Raw genomic sequence first — 20,963 nt, forward strand, 5'->3', positions numbered from 1 at the left:
GTGCTTGTCTCTGGCTTTATTCTTTTAAGAAGAAAAACAATGAAGAGACAAACCCTAGGAAATCAAGTGGAGAAAAAACCCAACCCGGCGTTCCGGGGAAATGTTAAATCAGCGAATTGAAATGCCGGAGATGAAAGTGGGACGGCCGGGTGGAGCCTGTCACACCCGCGCTCTGACAATGACAGTGTAGTGATGGCGGAGGGGGGGGGGGGGGGGGGGGGGCGTGCAGCAGTGCCAGTCTGCCACGCTTGACATCAGCGCCCTCATTCTGCAGGCTTCTGAGTTCCCTGCCCCGTGCTCCCCCTGCCCCGGGCCCTTCCTCGTGTCTGGCTCCAGTCTAGACACTGTGGGTTGCAGGGAGTTCTCTTGCCTCTGCACCCCCACCCTGTTCAAATTGTACTTAAGTCCCCAACCCTCACCCCCCCCCCATCATGTAGGAGAGTGCTCCCTAATGGGGATGTGATATTGCAATTTATAATAAGAAATTCATATTTGGTCTTCCCCCTTTTCTGGCACAAAGCCCTTGGAGCTTCCTAAACAATAAGAGCAATGGGAGCATCTTTAGTTATAATATCTGATCTTTGTCCTCAGTTCCTGAGACAGCTCCTGAGCCATAAAGGTGAAAGGAGCATCTGGTTTTCAAAACGAACCTCTTTCAACAACACCTGAGTTTATGTTGTGAGATGACTTTTGGAAAGCCCCTAAGGATGGGGGCTGGTTGCCAAGGGAACCAACCAGGTGATTAGAGGGTTGGCACTTTCATCCCACCCAGCTCCAGGGAGGGGAGAGTGGCTGGAGATTGAGTTCCGTTGCCAAAGGCCAATGATTTCATCAATCACGCCTACGTAACGAAGCCTCCGTAAAAAATGCAAAAGGACTGGTTTGGAGAGCTTTCAGGTTGGTGAACACATCTGCATTCCGGGAGGGTGGTATACTCCAGTTCCACGGGGACAGAAGCTCCTGCACTCGGGACCCCTCTGAAGCCCACCCTATGTACCTCTTTATCTGACTATTCGTCTGTATCCGTTATAATAAACTGGTGAACTTAAGCAACTGTTTCTCTGACTGGGGGCTGTAGGCTGCTCTAGCAAATCAATCAAATTGGAGGAGAGGATTCTGGGAACCGCCAATTCATAGCCCCTTGGTCAGAAGCACAGGTGAGAACCTGGCCTTGCGACTGATGTCGGGGGTGAGGGGGTCTTGTGGGACTCAGACCTTGCCCTGTGAGCTCTGACTCTATCTTCAGGTAGGTAGTGTCAGAATTGAGTTAAACCGTAGGACACCCAGCTGGTGTTGGAGAATTGCTTGGTGGTGTTGGACAAAACACACATGGGAGATGGCCTCAGCAAGTTTGGCGAGGAGATAGTGGCCTCCTTGGCTCTTCAGACATTGCCCCCCTCAGGGCCTAGACCTCCTATATGGGAAGCGGCCCCCCTGCCCTCCTCCATCCCAGAGAGCTTAGCCCTCAAGGAGGTGGGCTGCATTCCTGTTTCCAGAGCGCCAACACTCAGTCCCCTCGTCACTGACTGTGACCGTAGACCTCCTGGACATAGGAGGGTGCCAAGTGGATTAAGTTCTTAGGGGAAAGGAAAAGCGAGAAAGAGGTGGCTACCATCTGTGGAGAGGGGCCCAGCAGGTGTAGCTACTCACCCCTAGGCTGGGAGACAGGGTTAGGGCGGAAGCAAACACTGTTCAGAGAGGAGAGGAGAACCCCCAACAAGCAGCCAGCAGGATGGAGCAGGGGCCAATGGGAGGAAAGGGGGAGCCGTGGGTACCCCTCCCTGGAACCTGAGCTGACCTCGGGGATGGCAGCTTGTGAGTTGCAGGGCAAAGGGGAGGCCTGCTGCCTGCCCAAGCAGCCACCCCACACCCACACTGTGCCACCCTCTAGCGAGCCGTCTCCTGCACAGCGTCTGCCCATGAGGGGCTGTGTGGAGCTGGTCTCTGTGGGAGCCTGCCCTCACTAACAGGCTGGGAGTCTTTCAGGGCACAACAGGGCCTTCTCTTTGGCACGGTGCTGGGCCTGTCATCACAAGCTTTGAGGGAAAATGATGAAGGGACAAATTGCCCCCCCCCCCCCCAAAATGGGCCTGACCAGGCAGGAGGCTGAGGGCATGGCTGCCAGGGATGGTTGTTTCCAGGGCTCCTCTCCCTTGAGAGCTAATAGTGGGCCCCACCCAGAGCAGGAAGGATGCAGCAGAGTCTGCTCACACTCCCCTCTCCATCCTCCTCAACCTCTTGTTCTCCCACCTTCCTGCAGGGACACCCAGCCCCACTCTGCCTCTGAGTACCCTTGAATGAGGGTAATCATTCCAGAGATGCAGCAGGGGATGTTTTGCTGCCCTTAGGGGAAAGGGAAATATGTCCCAGTCTATTTGTTTAAATTATTCAGCTCTCCAAGCTTCAAAGCTGCATGAAGTGGTGCTCTGGGCTGGCCAGGGTGCCTGGTTAACTGGGGCCACGTGGGACCGTCAGCACCACGGACAGCGCCCCGGGTCCAATTGGCCCCCAGGCACCTACAGGCTGGAGGATGGGGAGGGGTGGCTCAGGGCCTAAGAAAACACTACCCTCGAGGCCCTGAGAGCACATCCCTTTCACTGCAGCTTGAAGGGACATCAGATAAGGAATGTCACCGCCGGGCCCAGTTGCCTGGTAATCAACCATTCTCAGTGCCCTGCATGGAAAGGCAATTAAAGCAAGAATTAAAAAGCCATAGCATCATTTAAAATCCCATAACACGGCTGGCCTGAAATGTGTCCTCCATCTCTGGGGAAGGTGGAGGTGGGGTGTGGGGAGGTGCTGAGGGCAGAGGGATGTGGCAACGAGGGAAGAGGAGGCGGAAAAGGAGAACATGGTGGCATGGGAACGAAGAAGGTTTCTGAGGCTTGTGCGCCTTCCCACCACATAGCTAAAGTGTGCTCACCCACCCCACACCTCTCCCTGGGAGCCCTCCCTGATGACTCCAGCCTTAAAGAAGTCTTCTCCTCTGGAGTCCTCTAGAGCTTAACAACCATCTCATGGTATTCAGCGCTGGTTCCTGGCTGTTCATCCTTCCTTCTCAAGCAGAGCGTGTGCTCCTGCAGGGGTGGGCTGTGCTTATGTCATCAGTGTCCCCCCCACCAGTGCCTAGCACAGAGTAACACTGGGTAGGTGATCCTTAACTACTCATTGACTGATTCATCAGCTGAAGCTTTTAACGTAGTCCCACCCTTGTGCCCCATGACCTCCCCCAACCCACCAAGGCCATCCCTAAAGTGAGAATAACACAACTCAGGATCCTCGTGAGCCTGTGTGTCAGACACAAAGCGCGTCTGCCTGTTCCCCCCTTTTGTTTTGCGTGTCTGCAAAGGGTTTGTGCACATTCCTCCATGAATAAGCTCAGAATTTGCTTTTCACTCCTAAGAGACCCAGAGAATTTCTAATCTGCTAAAATGTCGTTAACCCTTTTCACATCAAATAAAGCCCTCCTGCAGGTAATCTTCCCATCACAGGCTGGCTGCCTTGATGTGACTGGCAAGTGAGGGAGGATACTCGGCTCCCTTTCATTTTCCATCCTCCTTAGTAAAATCTGAAACCAGGAGGATTCGAGTTTGATTGGAGCTGTTCTTGCAATTTATGCCTCCTGTCCCTTGGGAGCTTACACGTGTCTATTTTAGATAAATCTCCGCTTTTTCTCTCCTTTTTACAAAGAACAACTGCAAATCTCTGAGGATAGCTTTTCTTTGGGGTGGAATTCAGTTCTGACAGTCAAACATTCATGAGACGGGCCCTGGGTGAATAATGATTGGATGAATTAGCTCTGTGATTGGGTCTTGCCTGAGACCTGGGGATGTTCTCTCAAAGTCCTGCGGTGGTTTTGGCTTCACTTTCCCAATAACTTAGTTGCTCTTTCAAGAAGAATATTATTCCAAGAAGTAGAAAAGGAAAAAGAGGGGTGCATGCTGCCAGGGGAGTCGAGGGTGAGCTCTAACACCCCCATCTTCAGAGCCACCCTGGGCAGCTCTTTCTGGTTTTAGATCTAGGCAGGAGAAGCCAAGCTTGCCACTATCCAAACTGCAGTCTCCGAGTTCATCCTGTCTGCATCCTGGATTCTGCAGTGTGGACACAAGATCGTGCCTCTGGCTCACCCTACTATCCAACTGGGATTTTAGGACCTGCCCGTTTGGCACATACTTCACTTAGATGTGGTGCACAAGATACTGCAAGGGTTCAGGACCTGAGGAGCATACTCATTGTGGTGGTGGAGCAGGTCTCTGCTCAGCCAGACATCTATGAAGGGGCTGGAGCTGTGAATGTCCCCTGAGCACCAGATCTGAGCAGGAAAAATCTCTCAATTCCTGGGTGAACTCACCTTCCTTCCCTGCTCCCCATACTTGCCAAGACCCCAAGCGGCCACCCAGCCCTAGCCCTGGACCACAGCGGAAACAGAACCCTCCCCTTTTCGCTGCCACTCGCTCCAGAGCAGGTCGGTGGGAAGGAGGCCTGTGTGACTGCCACAGCTGTCAACCGGAAGGCTGCATGTGGGCCTCTGCTCCCATTAGCAGCCACTGGCAGCTCCCCAAATCCAAAGCCATCAGCCCAGCAGATGTGGGGAAGTCGATGACTGAGGTTCAGTAATGCGATGGGAGAGAAAAAGTTTGGACAGCTAGCTCCTTTTACTTGACTCTACCCCGGATTAGGCTGACATTTGAAACGACTTTGGCTCCCATCCACACGGCGTAAAACCTCTACCAAGACTTCTCTCCTCCTTAAACATGAAAGCGCAAACTTTTCTCAACCACAGGCTTCCTTAATCATTTATGAAAATGTGTCAGCTGTCCCTGCCTCCTTGTTCCAGCGCTTCGTGCCCTCGGATCAGGGAGCTGGGAGCTGCCCGCCCTGAAGGAGTTGAAGAGAAAGGAGACACTTCAGCTTATGAGAGGCCAACCTTTCCTTATAATTAATTCGTCACTTCCAAAGCCATCTGCTTTCTCCTCACGCACATCCATCATCTCCGTAAAAATATAAATACATAGATTTAAAATTCAATTAAAAGGAGGCCCCGGTGTCACCAGTTCAATTCACAGAAGGAGCAGAAAAAATAAATCCCACCCAAGTCCAGCCCACAGACAAAGCTCTTAGCACCCACATCCCGTCTCTGGAAAAAAGTTATGTGGCCTCTTCTTGAAGTTTTATAGCTGCAGCTTTCATGATAAACCCCCATAAATAGAAAAGGAACCCAGAAGCAAGTTGGGGACTGGGGCATTTCTAGGAATGTATTAACCCCCCGGGGAAGTATTGACCCAGAAGGCAGCAGGAATGTGATTGTAAAACCCAGCCGAGTCCCCACGTTCCATGCCCACTGTCAATAGTCCGGGAGGCTGGACCGAAAAGGAGAGCATTTTATCGGATTGTTCCGCATCCAGGTTGTCGGCACGCATTGAATGAACTCAACAGGAAATCAGAGATGCAAGAATGTTAATTCAAGGAGCAGATGTGTAACACACAAACAAGGAGCTCAGCAAATTGGAAATTAATTCTGGGTGGGCCCTCTCTGCTTTTGTCTCTCTTCCTCTCCACCTGCACTATTTCTATCCCAGGGGTTCTTGGGGTACAGTGGCGTGTGCTGTGCATCATTTCTCAATGAATCATTGGTGAGTTCTGAAAAAAGACCCTAAGCCATAGAAAGAAAAGAATAAAAATACCCCACAGGTCACCAAAGCCTGTGTCCCCTGGGCCAGGGCACAGTTGTTACCTAAAATACATCTCTCGGTGGCGCTTTGCTTGCCCTAGTTTTAAATGCCATCACCGTTAACTAGTGTTTTTGCTCATGAGCCCAGTGGCACACCTCTAGCTCTGTGAGGACATCAAGGATGTTAACCGGAAGCTGGAGCAACAGCTGTCCTGCCCCTCCCCCTCTGCCCCTGCCCTTGAGAAGCTGGGTTCTTTGCCCTTCCTTGGCCTCTGCTTCCGTGAGCAGCGCACGTTTAGCTCTTCATAGCACTCTGGGCAAGCTGACCTTTGGAAACCTTTCATTTTTCATTTTTAGACCTTAAGCTTTGGCGCTCCCAGCAATCCCTAGGCTATTTTGGCTCATCTGAACTCTGTCTTGCTTTCGCCACCATCCTCTGCCTCTTTGAGGGTGCCATCTGGAAAACAGGGCTGAGTCTGAGCTGCCATGCCTCCCCACGGGTGCCCCCCCCCCCCCAGCCCCCGTTGCAACTTTCCTTCTCTGTGTGTCCTTTCCTTTCTCTCCTGTGTCCTTGGGGCCTGGATGACACATGCCCAGCAGCTCACCTACCATTTCCAACTTGTGGTCCTAACCTCCCGATGTCTTCTTGCATTAGCTCTCTCTCCTCCCTGATGTTTGCTACATCTCCCAATTTAGTATCTTCTGCAAATTTAATTAACATGCCGGTGCCTCCCTGTTCCAGGCCATTAATGAAGATGTTATGGCAGTCCCTGGCAAACAATCTTTTCAAGGGCAAGAGCGGAGGAGAGCTCAACTGCTAATACCTCTGCACACCGTGGGGGAAGTGGCCATCAAGTGCCCACATGTGGTTTGAGTCATTTCCTCTGAGTTTTGTGGACTTCCGTTCCCAGACTTGGGTTAGGTTTTATGCCCCCCCCCCGCCTCAGCCGCTGCATGTCTGTGCTAATTCCCGTTGGGAGAATGAAGAGCCGCAGACTATGCCTGCCTTTTATTTTTGTCCAGTTTCTAGTGGAGAAACAGCCACTAATCGAGCATTTGTAGAGAGAGACAGTGTACATGAGGAAGACAAAGTAGTCGTTATTAGGCTTGTTATCAGCCCATCTCTCCATTTCTGAAGCAGTAACCGTGACAGCGGAAAACACACATTGAGGACCAGGGCACCACAGAGAGGGGAGAGAAGATGTGTTCCTGGTGAGACAGTTCCTAAAGGGCGACCGCAAGATCTGCAGCCCGGGGAGCCCGAAGAAGAGGCCCCTCCATCCTTGCGGCATGTGCCACCAGCATTGTTGTGACCCCGTAGCAGATCTGGAGCCCCATTAGTCTACATTCCCTTCTGTGTCATGAGGAGTAGCCCATCAGGAACCCCGAGTTGCCTTCCTTCCGCACCAGACTGCAGCTCTTATACCGTAATACTGCAAATTGCTTGGATCAGAAGTACCGAATCCCGAGAGAGACCCAGGATAATGCTCTTCACGCCCAGAAAATTGATCCCAGGTTATTTACTGTTCCCAGCACTTCCCTTCTCCCCGTCTCTCACTGCAGGCCCGTCTCGGGTTCCAAGGCTCCTAATCATTTCTCAGAGTGTCTTGAAGATATCTCTGGCCCAGAGCCCAGGCTGGCCCAGCAGAGCCCGGCGTGGAGGGCAGTGGGACTGGCTTCACATTTCCCCGGTGCTCGGCAGACAGGCCTGGCCCACCGTCTGCAGTCCTCCCTGGGTCCAAACCTAAGAAGGCACGAGAACAACCTGCTCTTGTCCCAGCTGGTCGGCTGGGACTGCATCATGTCAGACGTCTTGCCGAAGGATGGCTCAGGGAGAGAGTGGCAGGTTTGGAGAACTTGTACCCGCCCCTGTTAAGGACCTTCCTCAGCTCTAGGCATCCGCTGCTCACCCATCAAATGTTGAGAGGCAAGAAAGCACAGTGGGTTCTGAAGCCAGACTCCTGACTTTGAATCCTGGCCCTGCCATTTTAATAGCTGTGTGACCTTGGGCCAGTTGTTTCACCTCAGTTTTCCCAGCTGTAAAATGGGATAATAGCCACACCGAGCTTGTGGGGTTGTTGTGAGATTTTTAAAAGCTGATATGTGTGAGGCCTGGCTGTTATTTATTACATATCAAACACTTCCCACACTCCAGACACTGTCGAGGTCAGAGGTCAGCAAATTTTTTCTATACGGTCCAGATAACGAACATTTTTGGTTTTGTGAGCCGTAATGTCTCTGTCACAACTATTCAACTCTGCTGCTGTAGCCCAAGAGCAGCCGCAGACCATACACGTATGAATGAGAGTGGCTGTGTTCCAATAAAACTGTATTTGTGGATGTGGAAATTTGAATTTCACATAAATTCACATGTCACTAAATATTCTTCTTCTTTTTATTTTTTTAATTATTAAAACATGTAAAAATTACCCGTAGCTCACAGGTTCTGTAAAAAGGGGTGGCGGGCTGGATAGGGCCCATTTTTGGCCGCCCCCTGGTCCAGGCATCGGACATGGAAATGCCGACATGTCCCGCCATAGGAGCTCCCCCCGTGGTGCAGGAGGAGCCTCCCCGGGGCCTCCCTGAGCCTGGAAACCTGGGGGGCTCCTTCATGGCTCTCATGCTACTTTGCCCCCTGCCAAGGCGTCTGATCTTGTCTTAAAAGCTCCTCTTGAACTGGTGGTGGTGACACTCTGATCAGGCCAAGGCCAAGGATGGCAACTCAGTTCCGAGCCCTGACGTTTTGAGCTCTAATTCCTCTGAGATAAATCTCAAAGCTTGTGGAGACCCAACGTGCAAGTCCAGCAGCCTTCAGTCCAGCGTGCTGGTGGAGTTCCAACCTCACATCGGGAGCAGAACAGAGACCCCGCTGGTAGGAAGCCTTGCCGAGCAGGCGGTCGGAGGTAGTCTGGGTTGGGTTTGAAGCACTGTAAACATTTGTTTCTTTCTGAGGGGAAAAGCCAGAGCAGACCAAAGGATGACAGGGTACGGGTACCTGGACAAGAGGTGGTCCCCATCCCGATGTTTGGGGCATTCTCTCCGGAAGGCACTAATGGCCAATGAGGTTCACCTGGGGAAATGGCTTCTGCCCACCCATACCCTTGGGACTTCACACCGGTCTGCCCCAGTCACCTCCCCACTGGTCTCCCAGCCTCACCTCTCCCTGCTTGAACGCCTGCACCCCTCCTCCGAGTGATCTCCCCAAGTGACGCTTTTGTCATGTCATCCCCTTCAAAGCACCGTGAAGACCCTTGATTTCCTCCGCCAGCAAATCTAAACCCTTCTGCTCAGTTTCTAAGGCCCCAGACTGACCCTCTCCCAATCCACGCAGGGGACCTCCTGTGACACCCCATCCTGTGCCATCCTCCACACCTGTGTGGGCCCTGCACCCCAGAAGCCCCTCCACTGCCACACCTGGCCACTTGTATGAAGAGACCTTGCAGTGGGGTCACAGAGGAGCAATTTAGTCGGGGCTCAGTTTCCTTATCTGTAAAATGGGGGAAATAAGAGCACCCACCTCATGGGGAGGCCGAGGTTTAATTAGAACATGTGTGTCAAGTGTTCCCTGAGTGGTGCCAGAGGCGCCACCATGTTCGGAAATGGCCCCGGCCAGCTGCAGCAGCAAGCCCCATCTGACTCCGGAATACATTCACCTCTTCCCTCTTTGAAACTTTTTTTTTTTTTTCTGCTTTTCCTTCCCAAATCCCCCAAGTACATAGTTGTATATTTTAGTTGTGGATTCTTCTAGTTGTGGCATGTGGGATGCCGCCTCAATGTGGCCTTATGAGCGGTGCCATGTCCACGCCCAGGATCCGAACTGGTGAAACCCTGGGCTGCTGAAGTGGAGCACGTGAACTTAACCACTTGACCATGGGGCCAGCCCCCCATCTTTGAATCTTTAAATTTGCCATTTGAATGACATAGTGACTATGAAAGACCTCCTGGAAAGGTGTCCCGTCTCCCCACAGAGGCTGCCAACCTATAAACCTTCTGTACCACACACCTTACTCATCTCCTTGGCTCCCACAGAGCCTCTGGTGCTCACGGCACTGGGTCTGAATTGTGATTTCTTTTCATTAATTGATTGAAACCCTGCCACACACGCCTGAGCCCTTTCTTTCATGAGGGGCTCCAGGGGGAAGACTGAAGACAAGCCATTTTTCTAATCCAGCCCTCCGACAGGCTGCCAGAGAATCTGCCAGAGAATCTGATCGCTAAGGAGTTGGCCTGGAGATGCTCAACTTCATCACATATTTAGGTAACGAGGAAGAAAGGGCTTTTGTTCAAACAACCGTCTGAGCACAGCTGAGTGCTAAGTAGACAGGAGAGTGCCATCTGGGTGGGAGCTGGCGTCCACCAAACCCGGACGGTGGCTCAAGGAAGAGGCCCTCCGGGAAAGCCCCAGAAGTGCACGGCATGGCAGGCCCTGCCTGTTGTTTCCACGAGCTCCAAGAATCCAGGCTCCCCACTCGGAGCCCCCAAAGTTGTGGCCAAAGGTTAATGGGCTCCAAAGGGAGGACAGGAAGTGTATAAAGGCCCATCAGACCAGCTAGACACCAGAGGATAAGCAGAGGGAGGCTCTGTCAGGCCCACGCAGCCCACACTCTCGCCGTGAGTAGCCAAGGAAGACAGTGGGTGGAGAGGGTTCAGCATGAGCCCTAGGGCAGAACGGTGGCGTGAGCCAAGTCAGCCCAGTCCAGAGCTCTCTAGAGTGAGCTGACCTGCTCCTGCGCCCCTCTGCCACCTTCCAACACCTCACTGGGCTTCAGACTGAGAGCTGAGAGCTGATTTCCAGAGTATGGGATAAAGCCACACAGAGTGAGAAACAGCAGAGCCGCCCCGAGGCATGGAGGTCAGAGGGAGGAGCAGGGGGTTGCAACTCCTGGCAAAAGAGAGGCTGTTTGGGGTGGGTGGTGTCATCGACTGCGGCCCGGAACCCAGGCCAGTGCTCAGCATGGACGCAGGACCCCACTCAGCATGGAAGCTTTGCTCTGGGAAGTTAAGGGAAAAAGCTGGTCCCTAGGGAGAGGATGTGGCCGGGCAAGTGGATGCGGGCCTGGCACCACCACGGGAGGAGGGGGTAGGAGACAGGAGCCCCTCACGCAGAGCTGAGCCCCTGAAACTGGGCCCTGACGATGGGAGAGGGAAGTCAGCGCCTCACCGCACGGTGAGAAGCTCTCTCTCCCATTCAAGCTCCCCGAACACAAATGAATGTAGGTGACAGGCCGACTGCCAGTTGGATCAAGAAAATGAGCAGCAATTGGATTTTGCCCTTCTTTATTCAAAGTTTTTATTGATTCTTATGGAGTGAATTAAATGTGAACACCAGAATGAAAAGGGATCCATAGCACCTCCATGAAGGAAATGGGACGCCATAAATGTAACACGTCCGCCTCTGCCATGAGGGAGCACGGGGCCGGAGACGCCGTGGGGAGAGCATGGGAAGGGAGCAGAGGAACAGGATTGGAGCTCCCTGCCCCCATCTGCCCTCTGTTCCCTCAAGAGCCTCCTGGGGCTCAGGGCTCAGTACAGGGGCTCAGTACAGGGCCACGGCCTCCAAGGGTGGTCTTCTGTGGGTGGGCGGTCCTTCCCACCCTCCTGGGAATTTGTAAGCAGCTGGCACCGGAGGCTTTGGCTGTCTGAGCTCTCTTGTTCTTGCTCATGGAGTTTTCACAAGACAGAGAAAGTAGGATGGGGCAGCAGGGTCACAAGAAGGCAGAGAGTGTCACGCTGAGTGGAGGGGGCTTCAGATGACTGAGGAGACAGGTCCTGGCCAAGAGGCAGGACACAAGCCTCAGAAGATTCGGCCCAAAGGGAGAGTCCGGTTGGACCTGCAGAGAAGCCTGAAGGCCAGCTCTGTGCAGGACCCTCTCTGACCAACGGAATCCAGGCTGCCCCAGGGCTGTGGGAGCCCAGATTTGACCCCCAGGAGCTCATTATCTGGAACCCTGCAGTCGTCCCCACCCCTGCTGCAGCAGAGGATGGCCCTGGCCTCCCCTCCCTGCTCTGGGGGCCTGGCCCCGGCGCTTAGCAGTCCACTCAGCACAGGAACATTGGTGTCCCAGATACATTCAGCAGGTCCACCCTCTGCGATGCCCTTCTCCGCCTTCTGTGGGCAAAGGTAGCATGGCATGGGGTCCTGGGAGAAGCCCCAGGCCTCAGTAGGCCACTGCCTCTGCCTACTCAAAGGCCCACTGCCTTTGAACGAGTCCCTTCACCTCCTCAGATCGCACCTGCTCCCATATCGGCGTGAGGATCGTGCGGGAGAAGGCTTCCAATGGGACACCGTGCACCAGTGTAAGGAACCAGCTGAGGCTGGCACCCAGCAGGCAGCACCCCCCCGACACACACACACACAGGACCATCCTGAGCCTGCCCAAAATCTGCCCGGCTGACCCCCTTTCTCAAGTGTCTGCACCCCTGCAGTCAACACGCCCACCTGTGCCCTGGCAGGTCTTTGCTGCCCACCTTCCCGCCAGCCATTCCAGACACACCCACTTCCTGGGGTGCGGGAGGGCCCCCCACACCTCACCAGCACTCCTGGAATTTGGAGGTGGGGGGGACTTGCAGGGAGGAGGTACCCTTTCTGTTGTTTCTAGATGGTGGCCAACAGGCAGCTAGACTCGCTGGAGCTGGGGTGGGGCTTGTGTCAGAACCAGTGCTGGCCCTAGAGGGGTGGAGACCCCCTGGCAGCTCTTGGATGCTGCTCCTCACTGAACGTGTCCACCTGGCCCTGCCTCCACATGGGCGGAGGGTCTCGGCCCTTTCCTCTCTAGACCAGGGCCTTGGCCTGGTGCTCCAAGTAGAGCCTGGGCCATCTGGGCCTCGGTCCATCCCTTTCATCATCCCAGTTGGCTCAGGGAGCAGAAAGGGGTCCCTGGGTCTTGGGTATAGTTCTGTTGATAATTTAGGAGTCTCTTCTCTGAGACATGAGGTCCCTCCCACTTCATGAGCCCAGATGACCCCAGAAGACCTCACCTGTAACAAAGAGAAGGGCCAAGAAGTGGAATGATTCTTCCCCAGGATGTGGCAGGAGGCTGGGCGGCCTTTCCCAGGCGCTTGGTTAGCTCTCACGGCTCTGGGGCAGACAGGGGGCTCTGAGCTCATCTAGTAAAACCTCATAGCAGGGTCAAGTCCAGAGAGGCTAAGCGGCTTGCTCAAGATCACATAGCCACAGGCAGGGCCTGGGCCAGAGCTGAGGGCTCCTGCCTCTAATGTAGCAGTCTGTCACTGCACCCTGAACTTGGTGACAGGAGCTCTTTGTCCTTGTCCAGCTCCAGGATGGTGTCCTGCAAGGCTGTGGTTGCCCTGCTGGTGGTGCACGTGGCCGCCATGCTGGCCTCCCAGACAGAAGCCTTTGTCCCCATCTTCATCTACAGCGAACTCCAGAGGATGCAGGTAAGATTCCCCAGGCTGCCCGCCTCCCCAGCGCGGCCCAGGGAACCCACAGCCCTGCCCAGCCCTGGAGTGGTGTTAGTCTCTTGAAGGTACAAGTGTCCCTTTGGTAAACACACATTTAGTCAACTCCGCCAGTGACCCCAGGAGAGCGTGAAGAACCAGGACCCATGATACCCCGAACTCCAGCCATCCCCCTGGCACCTCCACTCCTTCACTAGCATCACAAAGGTATCAGAGGCTCCCATGAGTGACATCTTTTCCACCCCTCCCATCCTTCAGAGGAAATTTTCAATTAACAAGCCAATAAATATTTGTCGAGCATCTCCACAGTACGACGGGCCACGGGGGCGGTGGGGAGAGGCCAGACACGCGGGGCAATCTAAGAACCGCCCGGGGAGCCAAGACACAAACATATGAAAAATTCACTAACGATAGAAGAGAAAAGGGAGATGTCACAAGGCAGGACATGATTAATTGCCCAATAAGTGATGCTGATGGTAAGAGCTGAGTTCCGGGAGGGAGAAATCACTGTGGGCTGGCGCGTGTTTGGAAGCCTGTCGGGGGCGGGGGGGGGGGGGGGGGTGGAGGGGTGGAGAGTGGGTGGGGCGGGGGGGGCGGGGGGGGGGGGGGGGGGGGGGTGAGGGGGGGGGGGGGGGGGGGGGTGGGCGGCGGGGAAGGTGAGAGCTGAGCCGGGGCCTTGGGAGAGAAGGAGGGAGGAACTGGTGCGAGGGAGGGTAGGTCCCGAGTGGGAAAGAAGGGGGCTCTCCACCTAGTGGTGGCCAAGCCTCCTTCTCTTTAGAACCAGAAGAAAACAGGGCAGGCTTAATGGAACTCAGGCAGCAGGGCCTAAGGAAAACTGGACAGCTGGACCTGCCTCCCTGCGCCTTTTCCTTTAGACAGCAATGGATCCTGAGCATCTTGTGCAGAGTTTTGTTTCTCTTTAACCTGAAGAGATGAAGAAATGGGCCTTTCATGTCCCACCTGTCTGAGACCGAGGCTCCAATAGGGACGAGCTCATGAGTCTGTTCTCTGGGAGGTTGCGTGGCCCTGCGCACAGGCTCTGTACTGACACACTCTGTGTGGGGCTGGCTTCCACAGACCACTGAACAGCAGCCCTCACAGGGGCAAGGCTGGACCCGCTCCCCTCTTCAGGGGCAGACATGGCAACTGATGCAGGAGGCGCAGCGGGCCCTAGACGCACCTTCTGCCACCACTGGCTCCCTCTCCCCAAGAGGTGACCAGCTGTTCTAGAATCACTGTGTCTTAGGGCAGGCTCGGAGCTGAATCTCAAGACTGTCATTAGAGAAACCAAAGGAATGGGGTGTGTCTGATCTCAGTGCTCGGGGACCTGGCAAGCAGGATACCAGGCCAGATTTGGGATGGGACAGAAACAGTCAAACTCAGCAGAACATAAATGAGCAAAACGGCAGCCAAAGGACACTTTGCATCAATCCGCTCTGTGGTTTTTCTCCTCGTAATTGCTAGGCACCGGGATTTTTATGAAGAAGCTGCAAACTCCTTCCTCCGTAATTCATCTCCCTGTCTTGCCTCTTATAAATCACCGCCCAGGGACTCCCGTTTCCGGGCCACCCTGTGGCGCCCTCACAGACTCGGCTGTCTTGCCACCTTTTTTTATAGGTTTTCTGCTCAGAAAAACACATTTTCACACTTAATATGCATGAAGGGCGGCTATTATTTTCAGCATTTTAGCTTAATTAACAGTAACAACCTGGGCGCAACGTTGGAACTGCAAAGGCCCGGTTCCTCTTCAAGTCAACCTGTTCGTGGGCAGCTCTGGGGTCATTCGTAAGCCAGTGGGGACCTGAGACTCCGCGTGCGGGAGGCACCTGGGAGAAGGGGATCTTTTGGCTGTAGGGGGCTCCGGCCACAGGGCACCCTGGGCAGAGCCAGGCACGGGGCCGTTGGGCAGTGCAGGCAGGGCGGGTTTTGTGCAATTCTGTGCTCTGCCCCCAGGAGAAGGAGCGGAATAGAGGGCAAAAGAAATCCCTGGGCCTCCAGCAGAGGTCTGAGGACGTGGGCTCTCTGGACCCCACAGAGGCCGCGGAGGAAGAAGGAAAGGAAGTTATCAAGGTGAGCAGACGGGGGACAATGCAGAGAAACTTAGTCAGGGGACCGTTGCCGTGGCCAGCCACAGAATGTTCTAGGATACAGCAGTGAACAGGACATTCAGGCAACGAGCTCCATCCCAGGAGGGAGAGACAGACACCAATGATGAGACAATAATCCATTCTAGGCATCAATAAGGAGGTACTAGAGAAAGGGACAGCGTGGAGCCTGGGGGCACAGCTTTGGTGGGGGGGCGTGGTCAGGGAAGGCCTCTCAGAGGAGGTGACATTTGATTTGAAATCTGAATGATGAGAAGGACCCAGCCATGCAAAGAGCTAAGCAAGAACATCCCAGGAAGGAAGAGCAAAGGCCCTGCTCAGGGAGCACCTGGTGGGTTGGAGGCCCTCAAGGCTGGGGAGGGCTGGGAGAGGGCAAGAGGCCAGCAGGGCTGGGGGCCAGGCAAGACATCTGGGTGGCCACTGGGGTGCGAAGCAGGGAAGTCACCTGATCCAACTTAGAAAGACCCGGGGCAGCAGGTGAGGAGGCCGGAGAGTAATCAGGAGGCAGCTGCTGTCCTCGGGAGAGAGACAATGCAGGTCACAGGAGCCCGGAGACACTATAGCATCGAGACCCGGGCCAGGGGCCATCAGCGCCCGGTTAGGATGCACAGACTGTGGGGGCTGCAGAGAGCCCTGAGTTTGTCCAGTACAGCTCTGCAATTGCACAGATGCAGTCATCCAGGCGATGAACACCTGCTGGGCCCCTGCTCCGTGCGAGGCATGGTTCTGGGCCCCGGGGATTGAGTGGTGAACAAAACAGACAAGTCTTCTGCCCTCGCGGAGCTCACACTCCAGTGGGGGACCTGAAACAAGACCTTGGAAGGACCAGCAACAGATGACAAACAGGACAAATGAGTGAACTTTATAGTGTGGCAGGTAGTGACAGGTGCTGGGAGGAAAATATCACAGGGCAAGGGGATGAGGTAGGTTGTCATTTTAAACAGGGTGATCAGAGCAGCTTTATGAGTGGATGGCATTAGTGCAAAAACCTGAAGAGAGCAAGGGAGTGAACCATAGGGACTTCTGGGCAAAGAGCATCCAGGCAGAGGGAACAGCCAGTGCAAAGGCCCTGAGGCAGGAGCAGACCTGGTGCATTCAGGGCGCAGTGAGGAGGCTGGAGCGGCTGGAGCAGAGGGAGTTGGGGGCAAGCGTGGGCCCTGAGGCCGGACTGTGGACTTCACAGGCGAGTGTTTGGATTTTGCTCTCACTGCTGAGGTGGGAGCCCTTGGGGGCTTTTGAGCAGAGGAGGGACATATCTGATTTACCTATTAAAAGAGTCTCCCCAGCTTTTGTGCTGAGAACAGACTGAAGGGGCAAAGGCAGCCTCAGGGAGACCACTGAGGAGGCTGCTGCAGCATCCGAGACAGTGGCTCGGCCCGGGGTGGTCACAGTGGAGGCAGGAAAAGTGGTCAGACTCAGGAAACAATTTGGAGGTAGGAGCCCACAGGATTTACTGAAAGAATGGATATAGGATGTGAAGAAAGAGAAAAGTGAAAACTGAGGTTTTCAAGGTTTGGGCTAGAACACCTGGAAGGCTGGATTTGCCACTAATGGAGACAGTGAAGCCTGTGGTTGGCTGCAGATGGAGAGGAAGATCCGAAGGTCAGACTGGCCTAGTGAATTGTGAGATGGCTGTGGGCATCTAGGTGGAGACATGGGGCTGGCAGGTAGATACATGAGTCTGGACTTCGGGGGACGTTAGAGCTGGACATGTAAATGGGGGAATCGTCAGCAGTGACACGAGATTTCAAGCCAGGACAGGGAAAGGTCCCCGAGGGGGTAGGCGGATGGAGAAGGAAGGGCCCCAGGACAGAGCGTGGGGCACCTCCCTGTAAAGGGGCCTGGGAGGGGAGGAGATAGATACCTAGAGAGTGAGGGCCTAGCCAAGGTCACACAGTGGTCAGGGCAGAACCCAGCGGGACTCCAACTGGTCACTGGCCACCTCCTGGGGTCGCCGCAGCATGCTGTCCATAAGCAGGGAGGTCAGAGTGCAGCCCAGAGTGACCTGGGAGCTGTCACTGCACTCAGTGGGGGGAATGAGTTGTGGGGGGTGGGGGGTGGGGAGGGCACTCCTCTCCTTTACAAATGCTCCTTGGGCTCTCAGGGAGCGAGCTGGGAGGGAGCCAGGCAGCTGGCAAAGGGGAGCTCGCTCAGAACTGCCCTCTAAACGCACTGGAGGCAGAGTTTAAGGCACTAAGTCCACGGTGCGGTGACATCCGATGTAACATCCTTCTCAGGGAGGCCTGGGGTGCAGTAGCTCTCGTCGCCTTTCCATCTCCCTAGAACCACGATATGCAGGCCAGGAGGTCCTTTCTGGATTGTCCAGTCCAGCCTCCTCATTCTCGAGTAAGGACACGGAGGCCTAGAGAGAGGTGTGACCACAGCAAGGGACTGGCACAGCAGGGCTTGCACCCGGAGCCTGCACCTGGAGGCCCGACCCGAAGCCCCAAGGAGACGTTTCTGCGGTTGCCCTCCAGGCTCCTGAGCCCATTTCCCGCCCCCAGGGAGCCAGGTGGGAGGTGGGGGAATGGGCCTGGGACCCCTCCATCGAGGCTGTCTGGAGAGGCCGGGAATCTCTGGGTTGTTGGCTGGTTCGTGCAGGAAGACCATGGACCCAGGGAGCTCTGGGCGTGACACCGAGGCCAGTCAGTGCCCTGGCTCATCGCACAGCCTCTCTTGGTGGACAGCCTCCAGACAGCTCCTCTGGGGGCTCCCTCGTGTCCCCTCAGTGCTGGACAAAGTGCAGCCTGGTGGTCACAGGCACAGACCCTGGAGCCAGGCCCCCTGGGTGGCCTGCTTCTCCCTCTCCTCCTCACTGCCTGTATGGTCTTGAGCAAGTCACCAGACCTCTTTGTCCACAGTGGCTTCATCTGCAAAACAGGGACACAAGCCTCTCTGCATCATAGGGTTAGTGAGAGGTTTAACATACAGAAAGCATTCAGAACGACCCCTGGCACGCACAAGACTCCACAGTGTCAGCTACTATTATTGGGAGAGGTGAGTTCCCTCCACATATGAAAAACCATGGGGCTTCCAGCCACCCCCACCCCTCCAGTCCCAGCTTCCCCACCAGGGGAGGTTTGTTGATGCTCCTCCCAGCAGCTCTCAGCGACTTCCAGGATCCAGCCCCTGGTCAGAACTGGGCAGAGATGTCAGAATTCCCAGCCGGCCCTAGAAGCCCAGAAGACCCCAGAGGATGGGGAGAGCAGGGCCGGCAGGGTGGTGCAGCTCCTGGCAGTCCCTCCTGCCACCTGTAGGGCTCCCAGGGGTTAACGGCACTCTCTGCGCCTCTCCCTTCTTGTTAACTCTGCCTTATTTCACAGCTGACTGCTCCTGTGGAAATTGGAATGAGGATGAACTCCAGGCAGCTGGAAAAGTACCGGGCCGCCCTGGAAGGGCTGCTGAGCGAGGTGCTGCTATCCACGCAGAACGGTAGGAGGGGGGCGGCCACTGCTGCTGGGGCCTGGCCTGCGCCCACCCGGTTAATATTCCAGAGCTGGGGGCATCTCAAGGCCCTGCCTCAATGGCTCAGGCCCATTTCCCAAATGCCTTTCTGGCAGAGGGCCACTACCCACCCAACCCTCCCCCTGCTCCAGAGATGCTCATTCCCTCCCCAAACTCCACTGAGGCTCTGGCCACCCTGGGGGGAACCCTGGTGCAGCCCGCGTTTTTTTCACCTGTTCTGCAAATTGAAGTCTTGAGCCCCTTTTGGCCATGCCCAGTTCAAGGTCTGCCCAAGTCACTTGTGCAAAGCGTGGTCCCGTCTAACAGCCAGCCACTAATGACTTCTCACAGTCCCAGAGGAGACAGGCAGGGAGAAAGTGCTGTTCGAGGTGGAGGAGCGGGGAGGTTAAATGACTTGCCCCAGGCTATAGAGAAAGCTGGAGGAAGAGCTTCTAGAAGCCTGGCAAAACCTCCCATCTTGGGTGCCCCCGCCCTCAGACCTGTTACAGGTGGTTTCATAAGCCGACTTGCTGACACTACTGAGCTGCAAACCCCCTTTGCTTTCTCCAGCAGCCAAGTGACGGCCGCTCCAGGGAGAAGATGGATGGATCCAGCGGCCCCCTCCCACCCGAGGGAGACCCCCGTCATCTGCATAGCCCGTCAGCTGGGCTTGGAAGGAAAACACGCTCTCCCAAGAAAATCCTTCTCCAGCAAATAAAGGGTGAAATATACAGAAACGACTCTTTTATTTAATATTTTAATTTCCAAAGGTCAAACTCAGGCCATGCCATAAAGGGGAAAACAATACAGCTCCGAAGGAGTTGGCCATAAATGGTCATACATTAGCAAAATGTGTGCCTTTTGTAAGTTCTAAGTTAAAATGTTAACTTAGACACATGCAATCGGAAGATGTGCGCCAGCCCTTCCTTTCAAGGCGTGGAAACAGGCCCAGAGAGATGGCATTGCTTGCCCACACAGAGTCAGTGGCAGAGCAAGGACTGGAATTCAGGTCTCCTGAATCCTGGTCCATTTTCTGTTTACTGATGAGCTTGAGGTCTAATGGACCAGAGAGCATTAAGGCCTCTGCACTCAACCCTTTCTAACTTCCAGCTAAGCCCTTTAAACTCAATGAGGCTTTGCAAAAGCAAGGTGGTAGTACCTGCCTTGAGACGTGGGGACAGAGGCACCAGCAAAGAGCAAATTACTATTATTACTATCACCTTGTGACTACACGTGCCAGCATCTGCAACAGAATCACACAGCCAACCCACTTATTTCTGCCTTCTACACAAAACTGGATGGGAAATTTCATTCTAATTTAATTTTACTTTAATGAATGTTCATTTATTTATAAACTGGGGCCATATAGGAACCACAGCTCCCTCGATCCATAGGCTACTAGCAGTTAGACACAGTGTCCCTTCTGTATTTCCACTCCCCCAAACACTGCAAGCGCTTAGCCACAGATAGTAGTTGGTGAAACAAGAAGCCCCCAACCCTTCAAAGGGACCCTTGTTTGGGTGCTCTGAATGGTCCCGAGGAACACCCAAACCTTACATGGGACCAGCCCCCAAGCTAACCCAATTTGCAATGCACGGACCGATCAACGCAAGCGTGGCTGCGTGTTCCTGGGCAACGCTGCCAAGACACCGGGTGAAAACAGAGAGAGAGGCTGCAGCAGGGCATGAGGGGAGAGAAAGGAGGCAGACTCAGGAACCTATAAAGCCTCGATTGGGAGAACCTGGAGCCAAGACTCCTCCTCGCCCATGTGAGTCCCACCGTGCCGGCTTACCCCATTATCAGTAACGCACTTCAAGGGGCAGAAAAGCAAATTGCTCCCTGTCTCCTTCCATGTGGAAAATACAGACTGTGTCTTTTCCTCACCCTCTGCTCGGATCTCCTCCTACAGTGAGACCACCCTCCCCATCACCAGCAGGGGGTGCCCCATCCTGGGGCAGGGGCCCCAGCACCCTCTCCGGAATGTTCCTAAAGGTCCTGGGGGTTGTACAGCAGTGCTGAAATAAGTGCCACAGAGGGAAATAAGACTCTCCAGGGGATTTCGCCCCAGGTGGTCTGCATTTTTTTAATGAGAATTGGTTCAGCAACCACAGCACCTAGGGAGCATGCAGGTGCTCTCCGTCCTGCAGCACAGCCCTGTTCAAAGCTCAGCGCAGCAGCCAGGGTGTCTCGACCCTCGCCCGGTGGCCTGTGATGTGCTTCTCGGTAATGAGCTGCAACAGGGACCCTGCCACCACCTGCATCTGTATGCACAGGGCCGCGGCCGCCTGTTCAGATGTGTCGGCTCCTTTCTTCTCTCGTTTTCC

At 54.7% G+C, this 20,963-nt stretch overlaps 1 protein-coding gene across 1 annotated transcript in view; it reads left to right on the plus strand.

Annotated features, from left to right (window-relative positions):
- The first annotated feature begins 12,952 nt into the window (after positions 1-12,952).
- The window catches only part of MLN (motilin), an 11,521-nt gene continuing 3,510 nt past the window's right edge, over positions 12,953-20,963 (plus strand). The window contains exons 1-3 of the mRNA XM_046639885.1: positions 12,953-13,069; positions 15,044-15,160; positions 18,519-18,676. Coding sequence (XP_046495841.1) covers positions 12,953-13,069; positions 15,044-15,160; positions 18,519-18,676 — 392 coding nt within the window. The remainder of the gene's footprint in view (positions 13,070-15,043; positions 15,161-18,518; positions 18,677-20,963) is intronic.

This window comes from Equus quagga, chromosome 15, assembly GCF_021613505.1.
Source record: "Equus quagga isolate Etosha38 chromosome 15, UCLA_HA_Equagga_1.0, whole genome shotgun sequence".
Taxonomy (NCBI): domain Eukaryota; kingdom Metazoa; phylum Chordata; class Mammalia; order Perissodactyla; family Equidae; genus Equus; species Equus quagga.